The 25,643-nt window shown below is 44.0% G+C and overlaps 1 protein-coding gene across 3 annotated transcripts in view; it reads left to right on the top strand.

Moving 5' to 3' along the window:
• Positions 1 to 25,643, top strand: part of ITGA9 (integrin subunit alpha 9) — a 406,938-nt gene that overhangs the window by 224,558 nt on the left and 156,737 nt on the right. For all 3 annotated transcript variants that reach the window (XM_072598903.1, XM_072598905.1, XM_072598902.1), the window contains one exon: positions 4,496 to 4,645. In XM_072598903.1, the coding sequence (XP_072455004.1) occupies positions 4,496 to 4,645 (150 nt within the window). The remainder of the gene's footprint in view (positions 1 to 4,495; positions 4,646 to 25,643) is intronic.

Below are 25,643 nucleotides of genomic sequence, written 5' to 3'. Positions count from 1 at the left end.
AAATGAACCACAGACTAATAACTCCTTCTCCCCTCCCCGCACTCCACCTCCAAATCACTGAGGAGTAGAGACGGCAGGGGAGGCCAAGTGGAAGAGGGGAGGTGAGAAATACACTGTGGAGTTTTGGGCCTTTTGTGGTGGAGAGTTTTGTCTTTGTAGTCACAAGTGGCCCTTGACATGAATTGTGTTGAATTCCATGGAGAATGGGGGGCAGCTAGTTTAAAGGTATGGCAACAGGAGATGGTCTGGGGAATGACTGATAGGTCCTTTTGGCTGGAAAGGGAGAAATCTGAAGTGAGACAGCAAAGACCCCTAGAGCAGAGCTGGGGACTGAGGGCAGGTGTGGAGATTCATGGTCAGAGCTGCCTCAGCAGAATGGCTGCCTCCAGAGAAGCTGCTTTCCTCCTCAGAATATCATCAATTTAGAACCTGGAAGAGACTGAATACCTCTAAATATCTAATAGGACATGTCTAATCCTAGGCCTAGAGTTTTTCTACAGTAAAGGAAACTAAAGCCTAGTGATGAGCAGGGTCAGAGAAAAGCCCTTAGAGGTCTAGCCCAACTCCCCTTATACAGAGGAGGGAAATGAGACCAGGAGTGACTTCCTCATCCAAGGTCATGAAGGTAGCCAGGGTCAGAGCTGGGACTTGACCCCAGTCATTCTGACTCTGCCCGGTGCCTTTCCTCATTGGTCTACACTCATGGTCATCTTCTGACTCTTCCCAGTGCCTTTCTTCATTGGTCTACACTCATGGTCATCTTCTGACTCTGCCCGGTGCCTTTCTTCATTGGTCTACACTCATGGTCATCTTCTGGCTTCACTCAGTGCCTTTCCTCATTGGGCCACACTCATGATCCACTTTCAGGAACAGCTGGATGACCACTTTCTGGGTGTGTGGTTGAAGGCTTCCTCTTTACCTCTAACTTAGACTTGATGGCCTTGGGTGGCCCCTTCAGTTCTGCCTCAGCTCTGTGAGGGATATCCTATTGAGTCACAAAGGTTGTCCCCAGAGTCCTTTCTAGTGTGAACTAAATTACTGAGGCTGCATTTTGAACAGTTTTAAGGCAAACAGATGAACTCGCTGGGCGGCCAGTGTTGGGAATGTGGCCTTGCGTCTGCCTTGGGGGATCAAGGTCTGTTTCTGTCATTTCAGGACATTACAGATTTTAAAGCTAACAGGCACCTCAGCTGCCATATAGGCCAACCCTCTTATTTTACAAATGAAGGCACTGAGACTCAGAGATATCAAGAGACTTGAAGGTCACACAGGTTCATAGGCTTAGAGCTAAAAGGGATCTCAGAGATTACCAAGGTGAACTCTCTCAAGCCAAGTGACTTGTTCTAGGTCATACAACAAGTGAGTGACAGAGATGAGATTTCATTCTATGCCATTTTTAGGTGCATCTATAACTAAATATTGGTACTAAATATTTCAGGCCTCCAGTGATCTTTGCATTCTCAGCGGGAGCTCTTTGCTTCCTAGCTCTGTCTTCTCACTCTGGGGAATGCTTGTTTGAGTGGTCCCATCAACCTTGGTAATCCGTCTATCAAAGAACTTGGAGGCCTTCTTCAACATCTTTCAGTATTTTGTGGAATTCAAAACAAGCCTTTCAAAAAAAAAAAAAGGTTTTCATTCTTTCTTTTTAAAACGTGGCCTGTGTTGCCCATTTTCCTGATCAGAATCCTCTGAACATAATAGAGTCTAACCTTTTCTGCATGACTAGCTTCTTATTAGTGCGGTGTATGTCCACTCCCCACTCCTTCCCCTCCCTTCCCCCCAGGCCCCTGAAAAATGGAAGGCTATTCATCCCAGAGCTAAATGGATCCAGATCATTCTGATTTCATAGTTAGTGATGATTTCCGCCCCCGCCCCAATCCAATCAACTAATCAATCAAAAAGTACTTAAAGAGGATTTGCTATGAGGATGCATAGACTTCTAAGGTATGTTCCATGACTTTAAGTGGTTTCTTCATGTCAGTTTCCATTGTTGTCAATGTGCCTGCCTACAACAACATTCTTCCCCCTCAGTCCCCTGTTTCCTTTGAAGCCTTTGGTCTCTGGTTGGCTACTCCTAACCTGGTCCTAGCATGATAAGTGTGTTTGGTGGGATTTTTGGTAAACTGAGCTAAAAGTCTCTGAGCAGAGTCCTCTTTTTCATAGCAATGTGCATTGGTTCAGTGACCATTGTTTTAAGGGCTTTTTTTTTTTTAAACTTCTGTATTCATGGCTATATTCCAGATGATTGTGCTTGCCAAAAGTTTGACCTCTGGACATACAGGGTGTTACTGTATGCTGATGCTTAAATAGTCTTTGGAGAAAGCATGATGCTTAGATATTTGCCTTGTGAAGTCTATAAAACCAGAAGTGGAAAAGAAAGGCTCAGTGGTCAGGGACTAGGAGTTCTGGATCCTTCTCCATGGCTTCAATAAAAACAGAGCAGACCTGGGAAATCCATTTCCTCTAGGTGATCCACATGGAAGACATTCCCTGCAGTACTCTGAAATGCACAAGGGCTTTCCAGAGGGAGTCTCAACAGCCCATAGCATGGAAATCTAGGCAAATTCTGTATTTAAGGTCTCAGGGGCCACCAAAGCACCCTATTTCCCAATCATCTCTTGTCAGTGCCTCAAGTCTTTTGTTGGCAAAAATACACTTTGCATGGTGCAGGTGCTGAAGTGCTGAACCTGGAGTCAGGAAGACCACTACGTTCAAGTGCCTCCTTTGGGGCTCACTAGCTGTGTGGATCCTAAGGAAGCAATAACTTCTCTGAGCTGCAGGTGACTCTTTGAGACTATAAATGAAGACGTGTGTCTATGGAGAGCCTTCCTCCCTGGGAGACATAACAGGTCCTGGATGGATCCTTAGAGCCAAAGAATCCTTTCTGATCATGTTCATGCAGTGTTTGCATTTTACAGACAATACCAGCTCTCCCAAACCCCAATCACCTCTCCCTGCCCCCACATCATCTTCTTTCTGTCAGACTTATTTATTGTGTTAGAATTTAAAATGTCTTCATATTTTTATGAAAAATTTTGACCTCATGGACCCCTTGAAAGGGTTTTGGGATCCTCCCCCGATCATGCTTTGAGAACCATTGCTGTAGTGAATGGAGCAGTCCTTGGAGCTGTGAAGACCTGAGTTCAAATCCCTCTTCTTCCATGCATGCTGTGTGGCCCTGGGCAAGTCACTTAATCTCTTGGGGCTCTAGCAGTTCTTCAGGAATGTAAATGCCACATGGCTAATATGGAGATGTTTTGCATGACTTCATGCTTTTTCAGTGGTTGGGGAGGGACTAGAGAGAGAGAATCTGGAACTCAAAATTTTAAAAAGCGAATGTTGAAAATAAATAAAGTTTGATAAAGAACATAAGTTGCAAAGAAAGTATCTATCTGTATTGGAAGAGGGAGTTTCCTCACCTGGGAGTTCCTCATGCCAATGGAATCACTGGCCCAGTATCTCTCCCTCTGTTAATGGGGAGAAATGTAAACTCTTACACTTCAGTTGCAGCAGCAACATGGTATCCTAGGTACTAGATGGGGGTAGTGTGGCTGAAAAAGATCTGAGGTCCCAGTGAACAGCAATGGCGCCCACAGTGGGTATGGTGGCCAAATCTGCATTAAGAGCTGTGTAACTGCCAGGAATGAGGAGGTAATCATCCCACGGTCTAGTGCCTTTATTAGACTCCCATCTGGAGTCCTTTGGTCAGTTCTGGGTACCAGGTTCAGGATAGTATTGGTGAACTACAAGGTTCAAGCCTTGTGAGTATCCATGAAAGAAGCTGGGGTGTTTGGCTGTGGAAGAGATGGCTTAGGCCTTAGTTGTCTTCAAGTATGTGGAGGAACATATAGAGAGGAGGATTAGATTTGGGCTATTTGGCCCCAGAGGTCAGAGTCAGAGGCAAATTCAGCCTCAGGAGAAGGTCCCCAACACTTGGCACCATCCCAAGGAGGAAGGGGAGAGGAACGCCATCATGGGCAGGACTCATGCATAGGCTTCCATATGGAGAAGGGGAAGGTAGGTGAGATAGCCCTTGAGATTCCACCCCACTCTGCAATTCTGGTATTCTCTGATCTTCTTGAATCTCCTAGGTCTGCCCTGTGGGTCCCACATGTGGCATTCAGAGGAACATAAGGAGAGAGAGCAGGAACCTGTCCCAGAGCTCAGGGCAAATGGGTTTTATTTCTGGATCCACTATTACTTATCACTCCAATGGAAAAAAAAACCAAACAGCAGCCTGGGCATTAGGAGATCTGAGCTCTAGCTCTGGCTTCACCATTGACCATTGGACAAGTCACTTAACATCTTGGGGTCAGAGTTTGTCCATGAGCAGATGAGTGTTCATTGTGTTCAGTGACTACAAGATGGCTGTTTTCCATTCATATGCTGAATCCCACCCAACTGCATGGCAGGGCTGTTCAGAGGACCATGGCCAGACTTTGGCAGGGTCTTGCTGGGAGATCTGTGTAACATGTGGATTTGTTTGCTTTTTCAGCGGAGGGTCAAGGATGTCATCAGTCCAATTGTGTTTGAAGCTGCCTACAGCCTTGGTGACCATGTGATTGGAAAAGAGGAGAAGGAGCTGCCTCCTCTTACACCCATTCTTCGTTGGAAAAAGGGCCAGAAGATTGCTCAGAAGAACCAGGTTGGAATTATATGGTCTTCTAATTCTTTAGCCAGTGTTTGATTGATGAGTTTCTTTGTTGGCATCATTCATGTCCCAATGACTAGCTTTCCCATGGGAATTCTCCCTCATAACAAAGAAAAACAGGCAAACGAAACAAATAACCTCAATGATGGATGGCAGCGTATGTAGCGTTCTGAACTGGTAGCACCCCACCTTTCTATTAAGTGCAGAAAAGGTTGTTGTTGTTGTTTTTAATAGTTCTATAGCAAGAAGATAATTGAGATTTAAGGGAGAATACAATAAACAGTATTGGACTGGGGAGTCAAGAGAAATGGGTTCGAGTTTTGCCAATGACATTAGTTGCAGGAAAATCAATTTTCCTGGAATTAGGCCATAGCTTCCTTGTCTAGAAAATGAACTGACTGATTGAAGGTGCCATTTCTGCAGGCTAGGAAGGCTGCTGGCTGAGTTCCCATGGGGCGCCTTGCTTGGAGGGCTGGGAGTGATCCTTGGAATTTGTTGAATACAGAGAGGTTTAACCAGGAGCGTTTCTGTTCTTGTATGCCCAGTTTGTCCTGCTTTGGGGGAGAGTGAGGTGATGCAAGCCCTCCTCTGTGATGTGTGAAAGAGAATATTTTCTGAAAATACACCAAGAGTCCAGAATACGATACCTCTTCTTGAAACACATTCCTCAGGTTGTGTTGATGCTGGCCTCTCTGAAGTAAAAGGGTGGCAGCCTCCAGACTGAGAGACAAGTCTGGAGCTGGCTTTACCCTTGGCACTGGCACCAGGGTGTAAGTTCTAGGTGCCCCATCTGCCACTTGCCTCCCTTGGTCCCTAGGTTGCTACCCCCCAGGGTGGAAATTAAAAAAAGGGAGATTGTTAGTCACTGTAGAGGGAAAAGAAAAACCTCCTCCCCCCTGAAATGATCCCAAAGTATAGTAGGTGGTCTCAGAAGGTGCTTACTTGGTCCTCAGCAGAGGTCTTCAAATGAAGGCTGCATGCCTGCTTATTGGGGAAGGCTGGAGAGGGCATTTCTGCCTGGGTAGAGGTTGGACTCTGTGACCTCTGAGATCCTTCCCACATCTGAGAGTCTGTGATTCTATGATGCTCCCGTAAGGACAGTGGTAGCCAAGGAAGGCTGAAGAGAAGGAATGGTCCTTGGAGGAGAAAAGGTACTTGAATAGTACTCTAAGGAAAACAGTCTGATCCCAGCAGGATCAGAGATAGGAGAGGGAAGATAGGAGAGATAGGAGAGGGAAGAAGAGGACAGGGCTCTGGAAAGGAGCCTGTGAAGGGGAGCAGGAGGAGCTGGGTGTACAGATCCCATATAGCTTGTGGGAGTCCCTGAATGCCAGTGTTAGGCATTGGCCCTTTCTTCTCTAGGCAGTGGGTGGCTTCTGGAGGCTTTGAGTAAGAGCAGGGACATGGGATCATACATTTAGAGTGGGAGGGATCCTTAGAGACCGTCAAGTCCAGCCTCATTTTACAGGTGAGGAAACTGAGGCCCAGGACAATGAAGTAACTTCGTATCATAGTTTCAAGCATAGACTTAGAGCTCGTAGGGACCTTAGAAGTGGTTAAGGCCATGTATCTCATTTTACAGATGAGGCTTAAGTGATTTGCCTAGAGTTTTGTTGTTGTTTAGTCATTTTAGATGTGTCCAACTTTTCATGACCCCATTTGGGAGTTTCTTGGCAAAGATACTAGAGTGATTTGCGACTTCCTTCTGTAGTTCATTTTACAGATGAGGAAACTCAGGCAAACTGAGTGAAATGACTTGCCCGGGGTCACACAGCTAGTAAGTGTCTGAGGCTGGATTTGAACTCATGAAGATGAATCTTCCTGAGTCTAAGCCCAGGGCTCCATTCACTGTGCTATCTAGCTACCCCTTGCCTAAGATTATAAGCTAGTAAGTACCTGAGCCAGGATTTGAACTCAAGTCTTCCTGAATGAAAGTCTAACACTAATCATTTTTATCACCCAGTGGAGCTTTAGGAGGATTATTTGGGCACTGATGTGAAACATGAAGTTGAGAGGGGCTAGACTAGGTGGGGCCAGTTCTTTAAGACCCTGTGTGCTTTGGGAAGGTAGAGAGCACACTGGGAGATGGGAAAACGTGTTGAACAGTGACTTGTATAATCCAGATGTGTTCTAGCCTGTTGGCCCTCATGACTCGGTCTTGTGTTTCTATGGAAGGTATTTGCTGTAGTCCCAATAGAGCCTTTGATTATCATTTGGTGGGGGAAGGGGATGCCCGCCTAGAAAGGATTGCCAGGAGACCAGGCCAAATGCCTGGGCTTCAGAAAAGGGAAACGGGATGAGAAAGATACGGTTATTTTATCTGAGGTTTCAAAAAAAGCAGGACACTATGTAATGGAGATTGTATTCCATTTGCTGGCCCTCAGGTACTCCGTCCTCCTCTCTGAGGCATTCCTTCTTTATCTCCCCCTACCCCAATCTCTTGAAATTACTTGGAGTCAGTACTATATTGGTCCAAATTCCACTCAAGATACCTAGCAGCTGTGTGACATTGAACCACTCCATACCTCAGTTTCTTCATCTGTAAAACAAGGGAGTTAGACTAGATGAGCTCCAAGAGCCCTTTCAGCCCTTAATCTATGATCCTGTGATTTAAGTGAATAGGTGGGGTCTTTGGTGGTTAGACCAGAAGACTTTAAAAACTTCCTGTCCATACGTAACAGAATTGCGGAGAAAACAGACATAAGAACAGTGGGGGATCATGGCAGAATGCTGGATTTGGAGACCAAAGACCTGGCTCTGAAACTTAACGACCTTGATGATCAGAAATGAGTCCCTCCATGTTCCTGATCCTCAGTTTCCCCATCTGTGAAGTGGGAATGATCCCACTCACATCACATACTATGTTGGGTTTTTGTGAGGAGGGGGCTTTGGAGTCAACATAGCAGAAGAGAAGTGTTAATAATGACACCATTAATAATATTAGTGATGTCCGTGAATAGAGGGTGTCATATTCAAACATGCATGAACAAGATGGCCCCCAGACCCCTAATCTAGAGCTTGGGGGTAGCCTGGTGGTGCAGTGGACAGAGTCCTGCCTGGAGTTGGGAAGACCTGAGTGCACATGCAACCTCAGCTACTTCCTGGTTGCCGTCTTGTCACCTCTGCTTAGCCTCAGTTTCTTTACCTGTTAAAATGAGGATAATAATAGCTCTGTCTTCTGGGGGTTGTTGTGATATAATATTTGTGAGGTGCTTAGCTCAGGGACTAGCACATAGTAGGTGCTGTATAAATGTTAGCTCTTATTACCAGAGACTTTAGAGGCCACATGGTGCATTTTATAGATAAGAAAACTGAGGCCCCAAGGGAAACATCCTTTTCAAAAGTCACTTAGCTCTTAAGTGGTAGAACTGGGGCTGAAAGCAGGCCTCTGACTTTGTGTGGCTTGTTCTTGCCAAAACCTTCTCAAATGAACCTGATCTCTCGTGAAGACTGAGAAGTCTGTCAATTGAAGGTGTAGGCAGAGAAGTCTGTTTTTACTCCTGACTGATGTATTCAAATAATATGGTTGTCAGAGGATGGTTGTCCATAGGCTAGACCTGCAAGGAGGAGGACGAATTGCCATTGGCTGGTGGATCTACTTTGCCATGTTCCTCATTTGTCAGAATTGTGTGTATATGTGTATGTGTATGTATGTATGTGTATGAGTGTGTGTGTGTGTGTGTGTGTGTGTGTGACCAAATGAGCTCAAGTGGTTTTAAAAAAAAGTCACCTCTTGCCTTCTTTTACTTTCCAAATACAACTCGGTGACCTGAGCTCTCCCTGATCCTTTCCTGTGTTCTCTGACATTCATTTAGGCATCACCTTGTTTCCAGTTTCTGCAGTCATTCAGAAACCCACTGCATTCTGAATCTGATTATCCAGTTGGATGATATCTGAACCAGACACCCAACTCCAATAGACAAAACTAGGGAGGGGTGACTTAGAGGATGTTGTCATTACTTAGGAGCTCCTACTTAGAGCTAGGAGGGACCTTGGAAGTCATTTGGTCAAACCCTTTCATTTTACAGCTGAGGAAACTGAGGCACATAGTGGTTAAGTAGTGATATACCAAAGGTTCCATGGGGAGCTGGCAGCCCATCCCCGTCTTTCATGAGCGGCCCTCACCGTGCTCACCGTACTTCTAACTTGACTCCCTTTTCTGAGTTCCTTTCACCTCTTTGCCAGTAGCCTGGCCCAATCCCTGCCTTTTTCACTTCCTTAAATGCTTCATTTTCCTTCATTAGAATGGTAAAGTCCTTGAGACTGTCCTCTCTGTATTTGTATCCCTAGCACTCAGCACAGTACACAGCACATTGTCAGAACATAATAAAAGCTCTCTCTGTTACCCCACTTCTCTCTCTTTTTTTTTCTGTCTCTGCTCATGTCTTCTCTTTTCCCTCCTCTCTGTCCTTCTGTCTCCGTTCCCCCTTTTGCCCTCTCCCTCCCCCTTATTGGAGTCTCTGTTTTCTCACCACAAAATGTCTCCCCATCCCTTGCTTCCAAATGAAGGAACCAAACCTCAGGTTGGGTGGGCATTTACCCTGGGTGTAAAATTCCCTAGTTATGGCTCTGGGAAAATGTTGCTAAGAAATTCATGCTTTCTATTAAAAAAACCCCACCAAACTACATACACACATGTGATATGTAATTACATACATATATATGCACATGCATATTTAAAAATATTTATTGATACCTTGCTTTTATATCCCCTTCATTTCCAAATATATCACTCCTTCATTCCCTACTCAGGGAGTCATCCCCTGTTAGAAAGAATAAAAACAAAGGGGAAGCGCAGTCAAGTAAAAAACACATTATATGAGTCTGGACAGTATAAGAGTTGCTCGGCACTCGTCCTCTCCTTCTGTGAAGGACGGAGGAGGCTCATCTTCTCATTTCTTCTTGTGGGACAACCTTGTTCATTTTAGTGACACAGTATTCCATTTTTCTTTTATTCTTCTTATTTACATCATTGTAGCCATTGTATAAGTTGTTTACCTGATTTTCCTGACTTCATGTCATCCAAACTTAGGGTAGAGTGTGGGTAGGTGGAATAGAAAGGTTTATTCATATGACTAGGAATAGCTTAGGAGGGTACAAACAACAATTTATTCATAGACAGTGTCTCAAGGGGCCTCCCGTACCCATCCTATCCCATGGGGCAGCATGTTTTGGGTGGTGATAGGACATGCTCCTCAGTTGAAGGCCCAGAGATGCTGGGGACCCAAGTTTGCATAGGACTTTTAGACCAATGGCCAGTCATTACAGCTGTCATGTTGCTAGTGAAGTGACAATGATAGTGTTGGGGATCATGGACCAGTAGTAGAAAGGAGTCTCCAAAAATTAACCTATTCAGGATGAGGAAGGTGGAGTTACGATTGTGCGATGTCATCAAGTTTGCTGGGGAGATTGAACAGCTAGGTCTAACCAGAGCTGGGAGCAGCTTAAATCTTAAGGGACTAGGGTTGTGTAAAAGGAGACAGACCTAGGAAGGTGAAGCCTTAGACTCATCTGACGATTCATGTCCCTTTGCATCAGTTCATCTAAATCTTCTCATACTTCTCTATCCTCACTCTGGTCATCATTTCTCTAGCCCTGCAGCATTCTGCAACATTCATGCACCATAATTCCCACTACTTTACTATTACCAAAAAGCAGACCTAAATATTTTAATTTTGGTGGGGCCTCTCTCTCTCTTTTTGATTTTCAAGGACTATGTAACTATCATTCAGGTCTATGTGACAAAGGGTATGGGTCACTTTCTTTACAAAGTTCCAAGTACTTTCCAGAGGAGTTAAGCCAGTTCACATCTCTGTCAGTTGTGTGTGTGTGTGTTGCCGCTGCTGCTAACCCCTCCAATGCTACTGGTTCTATTGTCCTTCTTACCGATTTGTTGGATGTTGGGTTAAACAAAACAATTAAAAAAATGTGCACTTCCCTTATTAGTGCTTTGGACCAGCCTTTCATATGGTTATTAATACTTTGCAGTTCATCTTTTGAGAAACATCTGTTCAAATCCTTTGAATGGCCCTTTGTCAAATATTTCTGTTAACTTCCTCTATGTCATGACCCTTGTCAGAGATATTTGGCGCAAAGAATTTTTTCCAAATCAGTGTTTTTTCTTTTTGTCATAGCTGCATTGATTTTGTTTGTAGGAGCAACCTGTCTTAAAGTATCCAGTAATCCATTATGGTCCCTCTGCTTGTGCCAACCCTGAGGAGGCCCTTAAAAGAACAAAGCCTATCCTTCAATCTGTATAAATGCTTTAAGCCTGGAAAATTAACCAGGGCCATGATTGGTGTAGTAGAAACTTCACTGTTCTCAGGTCAAGATACTCTGGTTCATTTCTGGAGTGGAAAACACAGACATGAGTTAGGCTGGTTTTCCCAGGGAAAAAATGGAGAAACAGAAAAAAATTCATTGAGTCTTTTCCTTCCTTGTTCTTGTTAGGCAAATAAGAAATGATAGTCCATGATCTTTCCTCATGTGTCCTCCAGATGTGCGAAGGAGGAGAAAAAGGATTTTCAGGGCTCAGCCAACTTTAGGAAGTGAAACTAATTTAAATTTGTGCCAATGTAGGGGTTGCAGTGACTGAATCCTAGCTCTCCTGGAGAACTGAATGGCCTCGTTACATGGTATAACATAGACTCAAATAATCAGGAAAAGAAATTCTTTTAAAATGACTGATTCTCTTCACCTAAAAGGCCTGAGTATGTAGGAAACAACCAAGTAATCAGAGCATTTATTATTTTTTGAGATTTCTTTTAATTAAATTTTATTTTTTCAATTATCAAACATTTATTTTTGTCTCTTCCTCTTCCTTATCACTGGAAAAACAACAACAAACCTTGCAACAAATCTGCAGTCAATCAGAACAAGTTCCCATGTTGGCCTTGTCAAAAAATATGTGTCTCATTCCGCAACTTAGTCTCTCACCTCTCTGCCTGGAGGTGGGTAGCATCTCTATCAGTGGGCCTCTGGAATCATGGTTGGCAACATAGTTCAACAAGCATTTATTAATCACCTAATTATGTGCCAGACTTCACTGAGGGCATGAATTAGGTGGAATGTGGGGCATATGATTGTTACAGAGAATATGTATGGGGGTGATATTAAAGAAGTAGAATAATCAGAATTTATGAACACATAGAGACAGAGATGAAGGTGGGGGAAGCAAGGAAGGGAGAGAGAGACAAAGGAAGGGGGAGAGAGGAATGGGGAAGGGAGGCAGGGAGTGGGAGAAAAGGAGGGAGGGGGAGAGAGGGAGAAGGAAAAAGAGAGAAAGAGAGAGAGGGAGAAGGGGAGACAGAGAGACAAGAGAGAGAGAGAGAGAGAGAGAGAGAGAGAGAGAGAGAGACAGACAGAGAGAGAGACAGAGAGAGACAGAGAGAGGGAGGGAGGGAGAGAGAGAGGGAGAGAATATTCCTTGAATGCTAGGCTGTGTCGTTTGAACTCTATAGTACTATCTACCAACTGAAGTGGGGAAATTGAGAGAAATCAGGTAGGTTTGGAGCTACTGGAGGTGTTATCAGGCAGGGAGGAGCCATGGGGTAACAGAAGGAACACTGAATTTTTAGTCAGAGGACTAGGGCTTGAGTCTTAGTCTTACCATTTCCTAGCTATATGACCTTGACTAAGTAATTTGACCACCCTGACCCTTTCCATTACCTTCTCTATATAATGGGCTCATTCCCAACTCTAATTCTAGGTTTATATGTCCAGGAGGCACCTGGAGAATGCTTCTAAGAGAAGAGATTGGGGCTGGAGAGGGGAAACAGCATGGTAGAGTAGAAAGCCAGCTTGATTCAGATAAAATGGAATCATCCCTCCAAGGTCCTATATCCGTGTTGACTGTTGTCATTATTGTTATGGCTCGAGTTCAGAGCCAGGGGATATGGGTTAGAATCTTGGCTCTGCCAATAGCTAGCTATCTGACTTTGGGTAAGCAGTTAACCAACAAGCATTTATTAAGCTCTTACTCATGCCAGGAGTTATTATTTATGCTAAATATTCAAAGATAAAAACAAAACAGGCCCTCAAGACACTTTCATTCTATCAATCCACTTCATCTCTCTAGTTCTTTTTCCCCAACTGTAAGATGAGGGGCTTGATCTGGCTGGCTTTTGAGACCCCTCCCAGCTCCAAACCTGTGGTCCTACATAGAATGGAGAGGCCTTTGCAGAGAGGTGATAATTGACAATTGATGAAATAGCCCATAGGGAGCCCTTACAGTTCACTGCGCAGAGGAAGGCTTGCCTGGCTCCATGTTGGAGGGAGATTATTCTGGAGGTAGTATGAAGGGTGGAGTGGGGAGAGAAGGAGATGGAAGAAGACCAGATAGAAGGCCCCAGAATGTGTCCAGGTGGGTAAGAATGTAGGCTGAAGAGAAGAATGGGCATAAAGGAAAGAGATTGTTGAAGCAGAGTCATCCATGAGAGAGATGGTTTGAAGTTTTGGGTCTTAGACGTCTAGATATCTGACTGGGGATAAATGGCCAATTATTTAAGATCTATTAGTTGCAGCTGCTGAATCACAGAGATAATGATATTAAATGAAAAGGACATTGAGAACTCCTGCCAACATATCTCAGGGAGTATAAGAAACTCTTTATCTTGAAGCCTGTTGGATATAGTTTTTGACAATGGAAATTCTGGAGGGCTCCTTAAAAAGATTCATGCTTCAGAAGCCCTAACCTCATCCTGCTGAACACAGAAACAACACAGTCCGGTCATTTCTCTAGCATTTTGGGAGACTGCTCTGGTGTCGCCACTCGAGAGGGTGGGGCTAGAAGAGAGTCATGGGAGCTCTCCCATGGTGGAAGAGGCTGTCTGGGAGTCAATGAGTCCCCCCTCACCAGATATCTTCAAGGAAAGTTTGGACAACTACTTGTAGACATGATGTCCATGGAATTCTTGTTCACACATAGGTTGAATTGGATGCCTCTTCCAACTTGGAAATCCTACAGACCCATGATTTTTATAAGTGGTTTTTCCACCAAAATATTTTCTGAATTAACTTGTATGAGATTTTTTTTTAGTAAGCTGAGGAACCGTCTAGCTATTGACCAAATTTCATTTTGTCTTGTGCCTTTTAAAAAACTCTTCTCTCTCATTTCTCATTCCCCATATCCCTCAGGGATGTGCAGTAGCCAGCTGATTATTAAAATTTTAATGTGAGCATTTACACTTCAGAAATCAGCGAGTGTTACAAATCTGGGCTTGATTTATGGGTTTGTTGGTTGTCTAGGTTTAAGAAAGTGATGAGAAAAATATTAAGACTGAAGATTAAACTTAAAAGTGCATTATGCATGCATTTCCTGTCCCCTTCCAGAGAGTCAGTTATTAAACACTGACCAGCACACCCTGTTCTCATCCCTTCAGTGGTACTCTGCTCTTCTCCCCTCTTTCCCATTCCCAGTTCACATCCCTGTCCAGTCTCCTCATTGCTTACACTTTCACAGGCTGCCAATGTATGGTAGCTTTGGTTTTGAAGATCATTGGATGAACTGAGTTTTGAATGAATTAGAATGCCAAGGAATAGGTTGGTTGTCAGAGAGAATCCAAAGAGAATCTGGTTATTTACCTGGAGGAAGTAAAATGCTATAAAGTCAAGACAAGTCAATACCTTTTCTTAAGCAATTACTATATACCCATTAGCCAGCCTATAAGCATTTATGTATCACCTACTATGTGATAGGCACTGTGTTAATCACTGGGGTTAAAAGAAAGGCAAATAACAGTCTCAGTCCTCAAGGAGCTCAAGGTATAATAGATGCAAACAATTATGTGCATGCAAGATAAGTTGCTAAGTTGTTTTTCAGTTATGTCTGTCTCTTCATGACCTCATTTTTTTTTTTGGAGGTTTTCTCAGTGGAGATACTGGAATGGTTGTGCATTTCCTTCTCCGGCTCATTTTACAGATGAGGACAAAGCGGGTGAAGTCATTTGCCCAGGATCATGGTTAGTAAATGTCTGAGGCCAGATCTGAACGCAAGAAGATGAGTTTTCCTGACTCCAAGTTCAGCGTTCTACCAACTGTGCCACCTAGCTGCCCAAGATATAGACAGGATCAATTGGAGATAATTAATGTAGGGAAGGCACTGGAATTGTAGAAGGTGGGTCTTCAGCTGAGACTGGGAGAAAGCCAGGGAAGCAGGAGGAGAAGATGAGGATAGAGCAGGTTCTAGTCATGGTGGCCTAGTCACTGTACTTACCAATGGCTGTAACTAGGATTATAAAAGATGCCATGTTTACCTGATCGTGCTTTGTTGGCTGGTGAACTGCTAGCCCAAGAGACTGGTGGTACTGTTGTAGCTGTCCTATGCTTGGAGTGATGCAGTTATCTCTCTGTCACTGTCAAAGTCGCTGTCAAAGCGAGGGAGCTCTAGATGTTGCCTGCAAATGTCGTTTGACATTTGTTATTGCCCATACACAGTAAGACAATTTTCACCAGCTGTGCCAAGATGAATTCTTTTGTCATCTTCCCAAATAGTGAAAAGTGTCAGAAGTTGAAAGTAGAAAGAAGAAAGCCATTTTCCTTTGATCTTAATTTTCAAAGATTCAGAAGTGATAGACTTTGAGCCTCCATTCTACTAAAAAGCAGTTACCATCTGTTCCTCCACTTCATCTTCAGATCCTTGTATGCCTTCTTATTTAAGGATGTAATTTCCATGCTCAAGGGAGGAAAACAACCCTACACAACTGTGTATCCCAAGTGATCATTAGAGAATGCTTTACCTGTAGAGCACAGCAACTAGCTTAAAAGGCCAGTCATTTCTAGCTCAAAGTCTTGTTTTCATGCCTAATGTAAAATTTAAAGAGAAAGGGTGGGTGGGTGGGGGACTGAGTGGGGATGGGGGGAGGAAATGGAGCAGGAAGGGAAAGCTAGCTTGATGAGTCCTGGCACTGGAGGAGAAATGAGAGTTTTCTGAACAATCTTATAGTAGAAGAGAAATTCAAATGTGATGCACTTGACACAATGGCTGTTTCTTTGGTCATTCTTTGTATCCCTAGTGCTAGCACAGTGCCTGGTCCTTTGTAAGTGCCCAATAAATGTTCATTGACTGATATATGATTTAATAATTTTTACCAACAAGATAGCTACCTAACCTCATCTGAGTGTCTCAGAGAGCAAGAACTTTGATTCTTTGATCTAATCAGAAGCTTATTGAGTAGAATCTGGGCTGTGCTTAGAGAAATCGGGGCAGATTTCCAAGACCCTTGATCATCCATTTCTAGTTAACTATTTTTCATTTCCAATGACCCCAGCTTCTGGGATAAGAACTCACTATTTGACAAAATCTGCTGGGAAACCTGGAAAATAGTATGGCAGAAACTGGGCATAGACCAGCATCTTACACCATATATCAAAATAAAGTCCAAATGGATACACAATTTAGATATAAATACTGATACTATAAGCAGATTAGGAGAAGAAGGAATAGTTTATCTGTCAGATTTATGGAGAATGGAGAAATTTATGACCAAACAAGAGATAGAGAACATTACGAAACACAAAATAGATCATTTTGATTACGTTAAATTGGAAAGTTTTTGTACAAACAAAGCCAATGCAACCAGTATTAGAAGGGAAGCAGAAAATTGGGAAAACATTTTTACAACCAGTGTTTCTGAAAAGGCTTCATTTCTAAAACATATAGAGAACTGAGTCAAATTCATAAGAATACAAGTCATTCCTGAATTGATAAATGGTCAAAAGATATGAACAGGCAGTTTTCAGAGGAAGAAATTAAAGCTAACTGTAGTTATGTGAAAAAAATGCTCTCAATCACTTTTGATTAGAGAAATGCTAAACTTGACAGATTTGCTCACTTGTTGGTTTTGTTTTTCTTTTATGACTCTTTTGTGATGGATTTGTATGAAAACATCATTGAAATGTCCACAGAGTTATTTCATGAATAACCTATTATTCAAAGACAAAAGATTCTGCTCCTCATTTATCCAAAAAATACGTCAGTCAGCTTGGGTAGATACTCTTGGACCAAATTGAAAAGGTCTTTTAATGCCAAACAGAGAGTTTATATTTTGTCCCAGGGATAATAAAGAGCCACTGTGTTTCTTAGAAGGGTGGTGACATAGTCTGACCTGTGCTTTGTGTAGAAAATTTGAAAGCTATATAGAGAATTGATTGGGAAGAGGAAGGTCTTGGGACAGGGATACCACGCAGGAGAATTGCAATGGTTCAGGTAAGACGTGATCAGGGACTGGAGTCTGTTGGTGGTGATGTGAGTGGAGAGAAGGGGATGGATACAAGGTATGTTGGGTAGATAAACCCAATAAAATGATGAGTGTATGTGTGTGTGTGTGTGTGTGTGTGTGTGTGTGTGTGTGTGTGTGTGTGTGTGTGTTGAGAATGAAGAACCATGGATGGCTTCTAGGTTACATGCCTGGATGAATAGAAGAATAAGAATGGCTTTGAAATAAATATGGAAGCTAGGAGGAGTGGGTGGAAGGAGAATGATTGAGATTTCTGTTTTGGACATACATTTGAGCTGCTATGGGGCATTCTGGTAGAGATGTCCAGCAGACAACTAGGGGGTGGGGGAACTCAGAAGACAGAAGCATTGGGTATGTGGATTTGGGAGTCATCTGCATAAAGTGGATAATCGAATCTGTGGGAACTGATATTTCCCAAGACATGAATTGTAGAGAGAGAGAGAGAGGTGAGGATTGAGGATATGGTCCTGAGGCAGCTATGCATGTGTGAATGGGCTAGATATGGATCATGGTTCCACAAAAGAGACTGAGGTAGAAACTATGTGCAAATATAAACTGATATAAGCAGCCTTTGGTGTTGGATTAGATTTGGAATGGATGATTTTTCATATCTCATCGAAAGCCCTACTCTGAGAACTCATCAGAGTGTGGAAACTCTAGCTACCAGTTGGGAAAGGTTGAGTTAGAGGGCCATCTGTTGCCTTGCAGACAGGCCACCTGGGCTTGGAGAGGTTTATCGCTGAGAGGCTGTGCAGCAGGTGACACACATCCTCCAAGATCATGTTTCTGAAGGCAAAGAGAGCTTTTCATTACACATCTTTGACACATTGAAATGGGTGTAATTTTGCTGGACCTCAAGAACCTCAGCTAGCTTTCTTTTTCAGACAGTGGGGGTGTTCCCATTCTTTATTAATGCTCCTGACATCACACACCGGTGAGAAAGGAGTCTTTTATCCCCCAAACCAATCCCTTTTCATCCTCTAAACCGGTGCAGGGCAGTCTACGTTCACTTAGAACTGGTATACTTGATGACAGCCTGGTGTCCTTAGACACAGCATGTTTGACCAGTTCTCTGGGTAGCAGCAAAGGTCTGTCTGGGCCTCCTGAGAAGTCAGGGTGGTCCATCCTGAGCACTGAGCCCACTGGGACTTTGGATGCTAAGTTTAGAGCTAGAGGCAAGTACCTCTGGTCTTGTTTCCTCATGACACAGAAGACGAGACATTTGATGACTTGCCCAAGGTTGCATGGACAGTATCAGTGGTGGGATTTGAACCCAGGTCCTTTGACTCCAGACTCACTATAACAATTCCTTCCCTGACTGATTCTCTCTTATGCTCCCCATAGTAGTGGTCCCGGCTCTCCTTTGCCTTGTGTCCTATCCCTTCTCAGGAGATCAAGGATATTCATTGTGATCTCCCTGTTCTCCCCTTCCCCACATCTCAACTCTCCTCTCCATCTTACCAAATGAATGAGTAGCATTTATTAAATGCTAATTATGTGCTGATCATTTTGCTGCAAAAGAGAATGTGTTTTCTACTCTCAAATCATTGTATCTAATGGGCAGCTCCTCCCATATGGAAGTGTGTGTGTGTGTGCGTGTGTGTGTGTGTGTGTGTGTGTGTGTGTGTGTGTGTGTATATGGAAGGGGTGTAGAAGTCACAGGGAGGAGAGTGGAGCCAGTTGGCATACTCTTTCTGAATGTTGTGACAACATTGACTTGATTATGGTTTTCAGAGTAAGAGGGAGAAAGCTGGGGGTCAAAGGGATCTAGGTGGGGAAGTACTGAGCAGGTCTATGGGTAACAAATTGATGCCTGGAGTGCCAGGGGTGTAAAGTCTGCTTTCTACTGTCTGGGCTGGCTCCATGTGGTGGACTTCATGATTTAGTGCTCTGCCCCAGGACGGGAGCTTGCACACTGAAGGAATGAGTCTTCTGAGGCATGGTCTCTGGAAGTCCCATCCCCTTCACGCCACATTCAGGGAATGTGTGTCTTCTATCAAGGCTAGCCTTCTCCAAGAGTTTTTGTCTTAACCCCACCTAGCTTCTTTAGGTTCATCTCTTCTAGTGCTCTACCTGCTTGCAGTGCACAAGCATACTAAGGTCTCTCCTGTCCTTAAGAAAAGAAAAAAAACCCAAAGCCGAAAGTCATCATCTTTTTAAAGGATCACCTCCCTTCTCGCCTCCCTCATTTTGCTGCCAAGCTCCTTCAGTGACTTCTCTGTATCTTCTTCCTGCCTCTTTTTCCTCACCACTCACTCACTCCTTCCCCCACTGCAGTTGGGCTTCTGATTTTTCTTTTCCTCCAAGGACAGCAATGATCTCTTCATCCCTCAATCTGAGGCAGACCCTTTCCAGTGCTAAACCTAGAATACTGAGGCAGGTTACACACCATTCCCTTGGCATGCTTCTAGGGGACGATTTTAAAAAGGAGTTGGTCCCACTCCTATCTGTGGCCTCTGTCTGGGAGTGGTCCTCCTCCTCCTCATCTCTATAAACAGGCCTCATGGTGGGCCAAGAAATATGGGAAAAAAAACCCCAACAACCCAACAGCCCAGCCTAGGAAGCAGCCTTCCCTGCCCCTATGCCCTCCAAAGCCAAGAAACCTGATCCATTTTTGAGGATTACAGATGGATTAAGCTGGGATTCCTTGGATGTAGAATGGGAAAGAAGATTTGCTGGGACAAGTTCAGACTGGAATTGGACAAGCAGGTGTCCCAGTGACTGAGGGACCCAGCCTTGCCCCAGGAAACTTGCTCTTTGAAGTTTGGTAAATCAGAAACTGCTGGTCCTTGGGCTGGACTTAAGCTGCTTTCTGTGTGTCTTCATGTTACAAGGAGATCATCAAATGGCATTCGCATGGTGGCCAACACCAAATGGCCACTCCAAGCCTAGCCATTACTCTTGGCCCCATTTCAGAATGGCACGCCACTTCCATTATCTGAGCTGGGTTCTTTGTTTTGCCAGTGAATCAAATAGAGAATAGTGTCGGCCAAACATCACCTGGGTGTTTTGAAAATGAGTAACACAGAAACTTAAGGGGAAAAAAAGAGCTTTGCAGGAGACAATTGTCAATTAGGGAAAATCTAAGGCTGTGGGGTCAAGAAGGGAAGCAACCATCCTGGCTGTTGGAGCAGAGGGATGAGAGTGGGGGCAGGGCTTTGCCCTTTCTGGACAGAGAACACAACAGTCCCCTTGAACTTCTCATTAATGAGCAATGGATAGGTCAGCTTTCATTTTCCTGGAGGCCAGGAAAGTTGCAGAGATTCTGCCGGTCAGTGGTTGTCTCTCAGAGGAAACCACTTCTGATGTGGCTTTGAAAGGTCTTGGAGTCCGAAGACTGGAGTTGGAGTCCCAGATTTGATACTAGCTAGCTCTGTGAATGGGCATGCACCTCTTCACTTTTCTGCATCTGGGGCTGGTTATATTTCTGTTACTTCTCTCACAGAAATATTGTGAGGAAGGAATTTTGTAGAACTGTAGTCACTCTCTGCTGAGAAGGGCAAGGATGTGGTCATACCTTTGTGGTAGCTGAGTAGGAGATGGAGTGGAGTGGAGAGAGGCCTGAGGCAGGCAGGCCAGTTAAGAGGTTATTGCCAAAATCCAGGTGGGGGGAGATGAAAGCCTCCACCAGGGTAGGGGTGTGTGAGTGAGAGAAGGGGATGTATGCAATAGATGCTTCAAAGGTTGATATATCAGGCCTTAGCAACAGATTGGATGTGAAGAGTGAGGAGTCAAGTATTATATGTAGGTTGCAAATCTGGATGATTGGGAAGATGGTGCTGCCCTCAACATCAACTGGGAAGCTTGGGAAAGGGAGGATTTGGGGGAGAAAGATAATGAGTTCTGTTTTGGATGCTTTGAGAAGCCTTTGGGCCATCTGATTTGGAGGGAGAGAGAGAGAGAGGGAGAGAGAGAGAGAGAGAGGGAGAGAGAGGAAGAGAGGGAGAGAGAGAAAGAGGAAAGTGAGAGAGAGAGGAACTTTGACTTCAAATCTAGTGCTTTTTCCATGAGAAAATTAAAGCCCTAAAGTGAAGTATTGCTAAATCACTTCATGTCAGAGCTATGACTTAGGATCATATGGTCATAATTATAGAACTGGAAGAAACCTCAGAAGTCCTCACTGTCCTTTAAAAAGAAAAGAGAGAGGAACCTAGATAACTAGCAGTGCAGAAATTTGGCAAATTGAGTCAAAACCCCTTCATTTTACAGATGGGGAACCTGCAGCCTAGGGAGATGATGTGACTTGCTCAAAGTTACACAGGTAATAAACAAGATTTGAACGCAGGTCCTTGGACTCCAGAGCTGATGTTCTTCCCATTGTACCCTGCCAGTTCATTATCTATTAGTTCCATGCTACATGAGCCCATCATGGTATTATTATTATTTTCAAAATCTAGCTTTAGATATCCATGATTGTCCTTGTCTGAGCACACAACTCCATTGTTGTTTGTCAAGACAGGTCTGGAGAGTTGTGTCTAGTTATTTTATCACAGGGACATTGTTTGGACCTCGCTTGGAGCAAAGATGGTACTAGTCAAGAGGAAGGAAGGAAGAAAGATTTTTTAAATGGGGACTATTTACCAGCCCAACTTTCCTTATTCTGTATTTGTGAAATTGATTTTTTGAGCCCAAGGAAAACTTTACTTTTATCAATGTTGATATCTTTGTCCATTCAGCCCGTTGTTTCAGCCTATTAAGAACTTTTTGGCTCCTGGCTCTGCTGAACGTGTTTACTGATGGAAGACTGTGCACAAAACCTTGGCAGTGCGGGTCATTGCTGTATAGGAACACAGATGTTTAAGTGAAGTTGACATGATTGTTTGGGGGAGTTGGAATGGGGGCATTCCATGGGGCAAAGGGAAATGTCCTGCCTGATTCTCTCATTCTTCCTGGGCTATTTATATCACGTTGCTTCCCTATATTAATTGGTGGATTCTCTTCACTAATAAAAGCTACCTGTGGCATTCATCCTCCCCTGATATGAAGAGTCAGATATCAGTTTAAGAGCAAAAATAGCATCCACAGCTTCTTTGCTGTTGTTTAGTCATGTCAGACTCTTGGTGATCCTGGTTGGGGGTTTCTTGGCAAAGATATGGGTGGTTTGCCATTTCCTATTCCAGCTCATTTTACAGGAAACTGAAGCAAACAAGGTTAAGTGACTTGTCCAAGGAAGTGTCTGAGGCCAGATTTGAACTCAAGGAGATGAAACTTCCTGACTCCAGGATCAGCATTCTGTGCCCTGTGGCGCCCCTAGATGATCCTCTTATTTTAGTAGGATGTAAGTCCCTGGATATTTGATTGGATATTTATCAATATATATTGATGGATATCTGTTGAATTCAACGAGACTAAATTTTCCCAGATCTCGAAGTGTATATGGTAGAGTAGAAAGACTGCTGGCTTTGGAGTCAAAGGACCTGAGTTCAAATCTCATGAATGCTATTTACTATGGGGGTGAATTTGGGCAAGTTATTGAACCTCTTTGGGCCTCAGTTTCCACATCTGTGGAAGAAGGAGGTTGGGCCAGAGAATCTCTGAAGTCTCTTTCAGTTTTATATCTGTGATCCTGTGATCTGCTATTAACAAAATAATTGCTTCAGATGTCGTTACCTCTATTTTACAAATGGAGAAATGGCCTCCAGAGAGGAAAAAGAAGTTATTTCTGGAAAGTTACATAGTGAGATGTGCAAAGTCAGAAATAGAACTTCCCTTTACCACTATGGTCAGTTAAGTTTTTCATCATCATTATCATCACCATCATCATCATCTTCATCTTCTTCCTCCCCAATGTCCAGATGAGAAAACCAAGGCTCCAAGAGAAAACATAATTTGTCCAAGGTCACACAGCTAGTAAGAGGCTCTTGTCATGCTGTGTGCTTTATCCTTTCAGAAATAATTTGGGCTTAATTTTAGCTGGTGTATAGAATGTGGATGGCATGGTAGGTTTTTCCAGACAGTTGTTCTTGGTGGCCTAGGCTCATCTTCATTAGGTGAAGAATTTAGAATTAATGGCAGGCGGTCATGGGCCAGCTGGACTGTGCAGATTGGCCTGGGCTAAGTGGCCAGATCCCTTTTTGTGAGCAGGGCATCTTGAACATGTGAAAGAAGGCTTAAGGAAAGAATTCCTCAGTGGTGAACTTTGTGCTGGAATGGAGAATGTGAAGGCCAAAGGCGTTGGGCATGTGGTATGTACTTAGCCCAGTGCCTGGCACTCAGTAGGCACTTAATAAGTGTTTGTTGATTGATTGATGAGGCCAGCTGCATTAGGGTACGGGCCTGACTGGAGAGCCAGAAGGCCACAGCATTTCAGTCTCCTGGAACCACCTCCTCCATAATATAATAAGACTCACATCTAAAATGTTCCTCATGCTTTAAAGTTTGCAAAGTGTTCCATGCATTACCTCATTGATCTTCACAGTGGTTCTTATTATTGTCCTCATTTGTAAATTGTAACTTGCTCAGGTCTGAAGTAGGATTTGAACTCCCACTTAGCTGTGTGATCTCCTTGACCTCCAATTTTCTTATCTCCAATTGGGAATAGTGACCGACCCCTAAAAGGCTAGAGAAATCGGAGCTCCCCTATTGGACTTCTCCCTATGATTCACCAGCACTGGAAGGAAGATCTTCCCTCTTTTCTTCATTGTGGTCCAGTTGTTTTTCAGTCATGTCCAACTCTTCGTGGCCTCATCTAGGGTTTTCTTGGCAAGAGATACTGGAGGGGTGTGCCGTTTCTTTATCTGGCTCATTTTACAGATGAGGAAACTGAGACAAACAGGGTGAAGTGATTTGCCCAGGGTCACACAGCTAGTAAGTGTCTGTAGTCACGTTTGAACTCAGGTCTTCTTGACTCCAGGCCCAGAGCTCTATGCACTGTGGCATCCCCTACCTGCCCCTTTCTTTTCTTACAAAGAGGAAAAGGTATTCAATATCAACTATATTCTTGAGCAGGAGCACTGGTGAGGAAAGGTTTCTAGCCCCGGGTTACGTTGGCAATCTCTTCACATCCTGGCACTTCCTTATACATAGCCCAAGTCTGTAGGATGAGACTTCCAGTTCCTTTCCCCTCAGTTTCTCTTCAGCCAAGATGGCAGCCGATTCTGAAATCTAGAAGCTTGGCTCCTCCCTAGGCTGTGAGCATTCAGGGAAACGTGCAAACCTGTGCTCTTTGCCCAGGACGGCTACAATTTCTTTCCTCCCTGATCAAGAAGGGGAATGTTGGCCAGGACATATTGTGACTTTTTGGAAATGTGGCACAGGACAAGGAATTTCCACAGGGGCTATGTCAATGCCGGCTCTGTTTGACTCACCTCAAGACTGCCAGGAGACCAGGGAGTTTGCTGGGCTCTCTTGTTTGGCATTCTAGAAATCAGACTTGGACCATCCCACATGGAAAAAAATGACCAAAAGGCAATTTAATATAATATAAATAGCGTTAGAAGAAATGGCAGACATGCCCCTGTTCAGGAGAGATGAATTTCCCAGAAAAGTCCCCTGCTCCTCAAACTTAAATCCAACTTGAATTAAATTGTTTTTCTTGAGATTCAAACTATTTTTGTGAATAATTCTTTCCAGCTCCAGTCCTTGTTTTCATGGACTTTGGTACATCTCAGGCACCCTTGCAGGCTTTGGGCCATCCGCTGGTTTGGGATGATTTAGAAGCTTCCAGGGCCTGGAACCATTTTGTTTTGTGAAAGGAGACAGAGAATCAGTGAGGGGGAGTTAGAGCCCAGAAGCAACGTGGTAATAGCTCCTGTTTAAATGATGCTTTCAGGTTGGCAAAGCATTTTGTATGCGTTGGGTCCTCACAAAACACTGGGAGGCTGGAGCTCTTATGAACCCCGTTTTACAGATGAGAAAACCAAGGCAGAGAGTACACTGGGTCAGTGGTGGGATCCTGGGTCTCTAACTTCTAGTCCTCTCATCTAAGAAAATAGGAACTGGGCTGGACCAAGGTTCTGAAGCCAGGCCTCCTGGGCTCGCTTTAAAAATATCTTGACAACAATATTTTTACATAATTGATTTCCTCTGTAGTCCTATGTATTTTTTTCTATGCATTTAAGAATGTGATTCTGAGAAAGGGTCAGTAGATTTCTCCACGTGTCCCAGGGGTCCAGGACATAAGCAAAATGAAGTGATGTAATGTATTTGAGTGAAAAGAGCTGAATTTGGAGTCGTAGGCCCTGAGTTTGATTAGTTATTTACAGTGTCTGGGTCTCAGTTTCCTCACCTGTAAAATGAGAGTTAGATAAGATGAACTCTGAGTTTCCTTCCTGCTTTCAGTCTAAGATGCCCTGAATATCATGCAGTACATCTAATATGAAGCTGCCTTGGATCACTGATGGGAGATGTCTGTAGAGAGAGAGAGGCAGACAGAGGGGGGCGGGAGAGACACACAGAGAGGACTTTGATAGAAAGATAGAGTTCTTCCTTCTGTCCCTCCTCCTTCCTTCCTTCCTTCCTTCCTTCCCTCCTTCCCTCCTTCCTTCCTTCCCTCCTTCCTTCCCTCCTTCCTTCCTTCCCTCCTTCCTTCCCTCCCTCCTTCCTTCCCTCCCTCCCTCCTTCCCTCCTTCCTTCCTTCCCTCCCTCCTTCCTTCCTTCCTTCCCTCCTTCCTTCCTTCCCTCCCTCCTTCCTTCCCTCCCTCCTTCCTTCCTTCCCTCCTTCCTTCCTTCCCTCCTTCCTTCCTTCCTTCCTTCCCTCCTTCCTTTCCTCCTTCCTTCCTTCCTTCCTTCCCTCCCTTCCTTCCCTCCTTCCTTCC

This window comes from Notamacropus eugenii, chromosome 3 (genome assembly GCF_028372415.1).
Source record: "Notamacropus eugenii isolate mMacEug1 chromosome 3, mMacEug1.pri_v2, whole genome shotgun sequence".
NCBI classification, from domain to species: domain Eukaryota; kingdom Metazoa; phylum Chordata; class Mammalia; order Diprotodontia; family Macropodidae; genus Notamacropus; species Notamacropus eugenii.
The sequence above is the reverse complement of the archived record's forward strand: the minus strand, read 5'-3'. Positions and strand labels throughout refer to the sequence as shown.